Source organism: Pongo pygmaeus, chromosome 23 (genome assembly GCF_028885625.2).
Source record: "Pongo pygmaeus isolate AG05252 chromosome 23, NHGRI_mPonPyg2-v2.0_pri, whole genome shotgun sequence".
Lineage (NCBI taxonomy): Eukaryota > Metazoa > Chordata > Mammalia > Primates > Hominidae > Pongo > Pongo pygmaeus.
In genome coordinates, this window is record NC_085931.1 from 61,658,007 (window position 1) to 61,667,321 (window position 9,315).

The 9,315-nt window shown below is 63.0% G+C and overlaps 2 protein-coding genes across 3 annotated transcripts; both read left to right on the top strand.

Moving 5' to 3' along the window:
• Nucleotides 1-304: 304 nt before the first annotated feature.
• Nucleotides 305-5,341, top strand: ADM2 (adrenomedullin 2). The gene is made up of 2 exons (XM_054470515.2): nt 305-768; nt 1,367-5,341. Exons 1-2 carry the CDS (start codon nt 659-661, stop codon nt 1,701-1,703), a joined length of 447 nt encoding a protein of 148 aa, XP_054326490.1. The 5' UTR covers nt 305-658; the 3' UTR covers nt 1,704-5,341.
• A 443-nt stretch (nt 5,342-5,784) lies between these two features.
• Nucleotides 5,785-8,420, top strand: MIOX (myo-inositol oxygenase). Of its 2 annotated transcripts, none has more exons than XM_054470516.1 (10): nt 5,785-5,865; nt 6,338-6,418; nt 6,621-6,701; nt 6,845-7,007; nt 7,230-7,297; nt 7,444-7,553; nt 7,632-7,699; nt 7,781-7,830; nt 7,916-8,028; nt 8,130-8,420. In XM_054470516.1, exons 1-10 carry the CDS (start codon nt 5,851-5,853, stop codon nt 8,236-8,238), a joined length of 858 nt encoding a protein of 285 aa, XP_054326491.1. In that variant the 5' UTR covers nt 5,785-5,850; the 3' UTR covers nt 8,239-8,420. The 2 variants fall into 2 exon arrangements, with proteins under 2 accessions (XP_054326491.1, XP_054326492.1); XM_054470517.1 differs by having other exon boundaries at nt 7,962-8,028.
• Nucleotides 8,421-9,315: the final 895 nt, after the last annotated feature.

Genomic DNA, 9,315 nt, shown 5'->3' on the forward strand with positions numbered 1-9,315 from the left:
CCCTGGAGGGTGGGACCGCCCGGGCCCGGACTCGGGAGGTGGTTGACGGGGTGGGCCCCGTCGGGTCCGAGCCCACCCCAGCCGTGGGATCAGCTCAGACGACGGCTCGCCCCCCAGAACCCCGCTGCAGCCTGGGGAAGTCCGGCCCCCGCAGGCTCGGGGCTGCGTCCCCACCAGAAGGCGCTTGGAGTGAGGCTGGCGGTCCCGCGGTCCCGGGCCAGTCGCCGAGCGCTCCCAGCGGGGACAGGCCCCTCCACCGCCCCTTCGCTGCAGCCCCTTCCCCGCCCCGAGGGTGGCTGGGCCCGGGGGAGGGGCGCCCCGCCCCGTCCGTGCATCCGGCTCCGCCCCTTGCTGGAAAGGCTACGTATTCAGCTCTGGAGGTGCCATCCCGGGCCGCGACTCCGCTCCAGGGAGGACCCCCAACCCACCCAGCCCGCTCCACCTTGCGCCCCGGACCCGCGGCCGACCCCAGACCCACTGCCCGCTTCGCGCCCGAGGCCTGCGCCCCGACGGACGCCCGTGCCCAGCTTGCCACGCCCACGCCCGGCGCCCGGACCGCGGAGGGCTCCCCGAGGTGCCGGCGGAGGGGTTGGCTCACGGCTCAGGCTGCCCCCGACCTGCCCGGCTCACCGCCCCCTCCCCTGCAGCCCCGCCCGCCATGGCCCGGATCCCGACAGCCGCCCTGGGTTGCATCAGCCTCCTCTGCCTGCAGCTCCCTGGCGCGCTGTCCCGCAGCCTGGGCGGGGACCCGCGTCCCGTCAAACCCAGGTGAGTCCAGGTCTTGGGCCAGCCAACCCCTGTGGCCCCCGCAGGGAAGCAGAGTGCCGGGGGCCGCCCTCCCTCCACGCCCCCACCTGCTGCTAGCACTCCCCTCCCAAACGAAGGTCCCTACCCCAGGCTCAGGAGCGCCTGAGCAGGGCCAGAGGCCCCTCTTTCTCTGCCTCCCTACACAGGGCAGTTGCTTCTCCCCAAACACATGGGCACAGCCCCCTTCTAGGGGTGTCTGCTGGGGGAGGGGAGGCTGGCGGTATCCCTGGCCCACCTGTGACCACCCTAAAGGGAGGGCAGAAGCCGAGTCACCCTGAGCCCTGAGAGTGGTGACCCGCAGAGGCTTGGCCGCCGGGGTGCCCTTTGGCCAAGGAGGTGCCGGTTCCCGGGACACGTGACCCGGGCCACTGAGATGGTCCCAGGCCCCAAGCCCAGGGGGGACGCGGGCTTCCCCTGGCCATGCTCCAGGCTGTGTGTGGGTGGGGGACGTGGGCTTCCCCTGGCAGTGACCCAGGCCTGTGTAGAGGCAAAAGTGGGTAGGTGTGAGTTCTCTGAAAGGCTGAGTTATCAGGTTGACTTTCTCCATCTGCCTCTGCAGGGAGCCCCCAGCCCGGACCCCTTCCAGCAGCCTGCAGCCCAGGCACCCCGCACCCCGACCTGTGGTCTGGAAGCTTCACCAGGCCCTCCAGCCACAGAGGGGTGCTGGCCTGGCCCCTGCTATGGGTCAGCCTCTCCGGGATGGTGGCCGCCAACACTCGGGCCCCCGAAGACACTCGGGCCCCCGCAGGACCCAAGCCCAGCTCCTGCGAGTGGGCTGTGTGCTGGGCACCTGCCAGGTGCAGAATCTCAGCCACCGCCTGTGGCAACTCATGGGACCAGCCGGCCGGCAGGACTCAGCTCCTGTGGACCCCAGCAGCCCCCACAGCTATGGCTGAGGTGGGGCCGGGCCACACCCCTGCCCATCCCAGCCAGGGTGCTGTGCCCCCGTCCAGAGCTGCAGCTGAGCCCCATCTGAAGCCCAGTCCCTCGGAGCTGCAGACAGCAGGTTCTGCAGCAACAACACCTGCATGGCTTTGCACACGTAAACCCTCGCACACCTGTGGACCCAGGCTGGTCTACATGCAGTGCTGGTACGTCAAGGAGCCTAAACACCCTGAAATTGTGAATCCTTGGGGGACAGCTGCCAGACACAGCTGGCGGCAGCACCAGATGCTAAAAAGCGCTTCAGAGAGGAGGTGTCTGCCCAGAGACGTGGAGCAGAAGCTGGGCTCTGAACACACAGGGCCATGTCTGGACGAGCAGGGGAGAGAGGCTGAATTGGCCAGAAGCGGCCCCTCCGCTGCTGGTCCAGTCAGACTGAAGCCCGGCCTTGTGCCTGGGCTGTTCCTGTTCTCATGCACAACCAGCCCTTCCACGTGCCTGCCTGGCCCGGGGTCCCAGCCTCTCTTGGCGTCCCAGCCTCTCCCTCCCTATGCCTGTGGGACAGGAGGGGGAGCGTGGGATGCTGTAGCCCCCTGGGGTTGGGCAAGGGAAAGATGGTGGCCCTCCAGAGGTCATGAAGGGACCTCTGTGGCTCCAGCTGTCAATCCTGGAGCCCAGACTGAGGTGACCATGGAGACTCCACCTGGATCCCCTGTGGAGGCCAGGGAGGGGAACTTAGCAGTTTAGGAGCCACCCCAAATCATTCTGGGACAGGGACACCCCTTCCTACCGCAGGGCAGGGCTGGGTGGGGCAAGATCCCCCAGCCCGAATAGACCCACCCCACCTGAAGGGTGTGAGACCCTTGCTGGCAGCCAGACAAGGGTGGGGCTCCACAGGCAGCACAGGCGCCCCACCACCACCCAGTGTGGGGACCCAGTGGGACCAGGTGTGGGGGCAGCAGGTGACTTACCAAGAGCCAGGGAGGGCAGCCCAGGCCCAAATGACAGCAAGAACAAGGACCACCGCCAGCGTGCATGGACTTGGTGTGTGTCCTTCCCGAGGGGGACGGGGGACTCACACGTGAGTGCCACTCGAGCCTCCCAGTCATCCAGCAGAACATGGGGTTCAGAAAGGGCTCCTTCTGCTACTTAGCAAACACTCAGCATTTAATTTGCAAATGTTTCCTAGGGTCACCCTCTCGGCCATCCCACGAGGGTCGCCGTGATCACCCCAACTCTAGAGGCCTCAGCAGAGCTCAGGACATTCCCCCACAGAGCTTGCCCCTCAGCTCCTACCTCCAAGGGGGAGGGTCCTGGACGCGCCCACCCAGGCGCCGCCCGTGTGCTTGCTCCCCAAGCTCAGGGATCGCCGGGTCCAGGTAACTGACCTGTGCTCCACGAGGCCCTGTGGGAACAGTCCAGGCTGGTCCTGCCCTGTGGAGGCCTCTGTGCACTGAGAGATGTACTAGGATTGCAGCAGAGGTGGTCAGGGTGGTGGGCCGCACAGCGAGGCAGTCAAGGCCGGCTCCCTGGGAAAACCACTGGGTCAGGTGAGGTCTGAGGGTAGCAGGCCTTCCCTAGGGGAAGGAGCTGGGAGTGCCAAGGCCCCAGGTGCACAGGAGGCGTGGCTGCTGAGAGGCTGCAGGGTGGAGGGGCCTCGGCCTCAGAGTCATGTGCCCTGTGACCACTGAAGGGTGTCAGCAGAGCACAGGGCATGAGGACAGAGGGAGGGGCATATGGAGTCAAGGAGGGGGCCCCGGGGCAAGGCTGGGGGGCCAGGAGCTCAGCGTCCACTACTCAGCCCAGCCAGAACCCTCCCAGACGTCTCCTCTCCTGCCTGGGCAAAGTCCAGCTTGGCACCCCGTCTGGGGCCTGCCTGTGGTCAGGGCCAAGTGTTCCCTCCTCCAGGAAAGGCTTCACCCTCCTCATGCCCTGTGGTCAGGAGGCCGCCTGCCGTGACCCTCTGCATCGCCTGGGGTGCGAAATCAGACCCACCTGACACCCTCACGCGGAGGCCCAGCAGCACCTGCACCCATCCCCGCCTTCCCCAGCAACCACTTCCAGCTGCTCTGTCCAAAACCTCCGCTCGACTGGGCCCCGTGGCTCACACCTGTAATCCCAGCACATTGGGAGGCCAAGGCAGGCACATCACCTGAGGTCAGGAGTTCAAGACCAGCCTGGCTAACATGGTGACATCCCGTCTCTACTAAAAATAGAAAATTATCTGAGCGTGGTGGCACATGACTGTAATCCCAGCTACTCAGGAGGCTGAAGCAGGAGGATCACTTGAACCTGGGAGGCAGAGGCTGCAGTGAGCTGAGATTGCACCATTGCACTCCAGCCTGGGCAACAAGAGCAAAATTCTGTCTCAAAAAAAAAAATAGTAATAATACAAAAATTAGCTGGGCGTGGTGGCACATGCCAGTAATTCCATCTACTTGGGAGGCTGAGGCAGGAGAATCGTCTGAGCCCAGGAGGTGGAGGTTGCAGTGAGCCCAGATCGCACCGCTGCACTCAAGTCTGGATGACAGAGCAAGACTCCGTTTCAAAAAACAACAAAAAACAAAAAACCTCCTCTCTTCCTTCACACCTTCCTCTGAATCCTGCCGGGTCCCACCTCCTGAACCTATCCAGACACCCTCTCCTGACCCAGGCACCACCTGCTTTGGGGGCGATGGCCGTAGCCTCCTCCCGGGCGCCCGTCTCCATCCTTCTGGCCAGTGCACGCTGAGCACGTGACCTACGCTTGTTGGGACACGTGAGGATACAGCCTTGACCCCCAGGGGCTGACATTCTAGGGGGAGATAGAAGGAGACAAACGTAGAAGGTAGAATAAGTGGGTGGTGGAGTGTCAGGGAGTGCTGAGTGCCACGGGAAGTCAGACAAGGAAGGAGAGTGTGGGGCAGGTGCCATTTAAATGGGGAACGCTGGGGTCTCCTCACAGTTCTTTCTCAGCTCAGCTGCGCCAGGATCTTGTTGAGTCAGGTCAGCTCCCCACAGCCCTCTTGCCTGACCCCTGAAGCCCAGAACTCTGATCTTCACAGCCCTAGGTATGGCCCCAGCACCCCACTGCCCTCTCTCCTGCCCCAGCCGACTGCTGTTCCCAGACTTCCTTGGCCACGCTCCAAGACGCCAGCTCTGCTGCGGGCACTTTGTTCTCACGGTGTCCTCCGTGCCTACAGGGCCCATGCATGGGAAGTTGCGTTGGCGGCCTGGGTGTTGGTGGTTCCGTGCCTGCTCCGACTCTCTGTGAGGCCCCTCTCCCAGAGCCTGACACGCTCTGTGGCCAAACTGTAGGCAGGTGCCCCTGAGTCCTTTCCTCGACGAGGCCTGACCCCATCCCCATCCTCACTGGGCCCGCCGACCCCGGTGTGAGCAAGAATCCTGCTAAATCAGTTTATGGAGAATTACCCACCCTCGATATCTGATCCCATTCCTCATCTCCCACCCTTGATCTCATCACCCTGCCGGCCTCCTGCAAGATCCTCATTGAGCCACTCCAGTGAGAACCCCCCTATCCTCCAAGGCTCCCATAGCAACTTCCCATCCGCTGACCCCTCCAAGCCATCAATCTCCAGCTGTGGTTGTTGAATTCGGAGGTGAGCTCCTCTCACCACTCTCTTGAATAAAGCTTTTCTCACCATTTTAACAAGTCCTCAGAATCATCTTTTCTTAACAAGCCCCTGCCCCACCCAGAATCATGGGGGGCCTGGGGACAAGTTTTCACCTCCTGAGATCCAGTGGGGCAGCCGGGGAAGGGGTGGTGCAGAGGGGGCATGTGCTTGAGGGTGGGGTCTTGGGTCTGCCCCTACTTGTGGGACCCCACAGAGGGGTCTAAAGCCAGGGCCAAGTGGGAGGCTGGGCCCACAGACAACCCTAAGCAGTTCAGCGGCTCAGGACAGGAGGGAGGCTGAGTCAGGGCCAGAGGATCCTAAGCAGGTCAGCGGCTCAGGACAGGAGGGAGGCTGAGTCAGGGCCAGAGGATGTGGGACTGCTGGGGGCTGCTCCTGTGCTGACACATTAACTCCCTGAGGCCAGGAGGAGGGTGGATGGTCACTCATTACCGCGGTCGCTTATGTAACCTGGGGTGTATATAGGAGCCTGGCTGAGGACACACTCGCCAGCCTGTGCTTTGCCACCTGAGCGCCGCTCCCTCTCAGGATGAAGGTGACGGTGGTGAGTACCCAGACCCCATGCAGAGAGGCCCTGCTGACTGCTCTCCTGGTGGCCAGCCACTCCTGCCCTCTTCTAGCTGGCACTGGCCAGCCCTGCTCCTCCGTCCAGCTGGGCAAGAGCCAGCGGCTGCCGACCCCCAGGCTCCCTGTGGACTCAGTCTCCTCCCAAGGCCGCTTCCACCCCTCAAGGGTGGCCATGTGTGCTGCTCAGGCGTGGTGTCCCCTGCACCCTGGGAGCAGATGTCTGCTGACTTTTGCTTTGCAGATAATGACCTGGGAGTGAGAGCTCCTGGGACTCGCTGAGGCCATGGCAGGGGCTGGGAGGATGGTGTGGGAGAGGCTGTGTCCTCTCGTGTCCCCCACCAGCCCTTGAGCGGAGGCAGGCTTGGAGTCTGCAGCCACCCTGGGAATGTGTGTGCTTCCTCGTGGAGCTGCCATGATGGTGAAATAGGTTCAATCCTCCACCTACCCAGGGCCCAGACCCTTCCCTGGTCTACCGACCTGATGTGGACCCAGAGATGGCCAAAGACAAGGCCAGCTTCCGAAACTACACAGTGAGTACCTTGCCGTCCTGCCCCGCTTCCCCCCCATCCACACCCTGGGGAGCAGCACCTGCCCTTCACACAGTTCCAGGGGGTGCCCTGTGGGAACCCCCACACCCATCACACCCTGTGGGGCTGCCTGGGAGAGGGGAGGCATGGGGCCTCGTGTGCAGGGTGGGGTGGCGCCAGCCTCCACTGACTCTCCGGCCTGCAGTCAGGTCCCCTCCTGGACCGTGTCTTCACCACCTACAAGCTCATGCACACGCACCAGACAGTGGACTTCGTCAGGAGCAAGGTAGGCGTTTCCTGCCGCCCCGTGCAAACGCGGAGGGACCCTTACCCTCAGCCCCGTGAGCCCACCAGGCGCCGAGGGGATGGAGAGGCCTGTGTGGTGGGCCTGCTGACCCTGGGCCACGCTGCCTTCTCCTTCCCCACCAGCATGCCCAGTTTGGGGGCTTCTCCTACAAGAAAATGACAGTCATGGAGGCCGTGGACCTGCTGGATGGGCTGGTGGACGAGTCGGACCCGGACGTAGATTTCCCCAACTCCTTCCATGCCTTCCAGACAGCGGAGGGCATCCGGAAGGCCCACCCAGACAAGGGTGAGCCCCGGCTGTGCTGCAGGGGGCAGGTGCTGCCTCCAAGGGGCAGAATGCAGCGGCCTGTAGGGTGGGAGGGGACAGTGGTGGGCCCAGGCCTCCTCCAGCAGCCCTGCCTGGGTTGGGGAGCAGGCCCTGGGCCCCTGGCTCTCAGCCCCGCAAGCCCGCTCATCCTCTGCCTTGGCCCCTGCAGTCCCCAACCTGCCCTGTCCATCCCCCTCCCAGACTGGTTCCACCTCGTCGGGCTCCTGCACGACCTGGGGAAGGTCCTGGCCCTGTTCGGGGAGCCCCAGGTAAGAGTTGGTAGCGGAGGGTGAGGAGGTCTGCACGTTGAGGCAAGGTGGGGGTGGGGCGGCCTCGGTGCTTGGCCTGGGATACCACCTGGGGGACAGGCCAGTGCACCCTCCACGGCCCCCCATGGCTGCCTGTCACTCTGCAGTGGGCGGTCGTTGGAGACACCTTCCCCGTTGGATGCCGTCCCCAGGCCTCCGTGGTTTTCTGCGACTCCACCTTCCAGGACAACCCTGACCTCCAGGATCCTCGATACAGGTGCTCCCTGCTGTCCAGGGCTGGGCCCCCTTCCCTGGGCGGCTCCTGAGCCCTCCTCACCCTGGTGTCTCACTGCAGCACAGAACTTGGCATGTATCAGCCTCACTGCGGGCTGGACAGGGTCCTCATGTCCTGGGGCCATGACGGTGAGGCCAGAGGCGGGCAGTGGGGCGGTGGGGGACGGTGGGGCAGAGGCGGTGCCTGGTGGTGACACCCTCTCCCCACAGAGTACATGTACCAGGTGATGAAGTTTAACAAGTTCTCACTGCCCCCTGAGGTAGGTGGGGGGAGGGGCAACGCAGCCCGTCCACCAGGCCCAGTCCCGCAGCCCTGAGTGAGCTGCTGGGTGGCCTTGCCCGCAGGCTTTCTACATGATCCGGTTCCACTCCTTCTACCCCTGGCACACAGGCAGCGACTACCAGCAGCTGTGCAGCCAGCAGGACCTGGCCATGCTGCCCTGGGTGCAGGAGTTCAAGTACGCCCCCCCACCCACCGATGGGGGTTGTGGGAGTGAAAGAGGGGGTCGGGGGGGCCGTGGGGGTTCTTCACGGGGCTCACCGCCCCCCCCTGCTGCAGCAAGTTCGACCTCTACACCAAGTGCCCGGACCTGCCGGACGTGGACAAGCTGCGGCCCTACTATCAGGGGCTCATTGACAAGTACTGCCCTGGCATCCTGAGTTGGTGACCCTCCTGCCACCCAAGCTGCTGCTGGATGCAGGCCTGGCCCTCCGCCTGCCTGGAGAGGTCTGGCCCTGGGCAAACAGCCGCCATCAGGGTTCATCTCGGTGGGGGACCCCACTCACCCGCTTAGAGTCGCCATCGCTCACAGCAACTTATGCCTGGCGTCAATAAAGGACTGGAAGGACATTGTGCTTCTGAAGCCCCACTGGGTGTTACTGCAGCAGGGGGTGGCCCAGGCCGAGGGATGCTGCCAGCAGGGTGGAAGCCAAGCCCCAGGCTCTCAGATGTGTGTGTCCCACCACACTGGCTGTGGTAAACATCCGCTCATCCTCCCAGCTCCTGTGTCAGAGCCTGGGGGACGAGTCACCTAGCTCATCCCCACATACTCAAAACAGTCACCAAGTCCTCTGGGCTCTGTCCCCTTAAAAAATACCCCAATAGCTAAAATAATACATTCATAGAAAACAACAAAAACAAATGCAAGCTGGGCATGGCGGCTCATGCCTATAATCCCAGCACTTTGGGAGGCCGAGGTGGGTGGATCACCTGAGGTCAGGGGTTCAAGACCAGCCTGGCCAAGATGGCGAAACCCCATCTGTACTAAAAATACAAAAATTAGCCGGGCATGGTGGTGGGCGCCTGTAATCCCAGCTATTCAGGAGGCTGAGGCAGGAGAGTCTCTTGAACCCGGAAAACGGAGGTTGCCGTGAGCCAAGACTGTGCCACTGCACTCCAACCTGGGTATCAAGAGTGAAATTCCATCTCAAAAAAATAAAATAAAATAAAATAAAACAAGTGCACAGTTTAAATGCTATAAAGCAAACACCTACGGCCACCACCCCTGAACCAACTCTCCAGTACCCTCCACATGCCCTGGGTGTGGCTCCCTGCACAGAGCAGCCCCTCCACAGGCTCTGAAGCCACCATCCCTCCTCTCTACGTGGTTTTGTCACCCAGGCGTGCAGCCCTTGGTGCCAAAGAGTGGCCTCCCCTCCATCTTCTCTGAAATTCATCTCTGAAGAAAGTAGATTGTCCCAGGAAATTCATCTTTGTGGGGATTCTGTACCTGTTAACGTTTTCC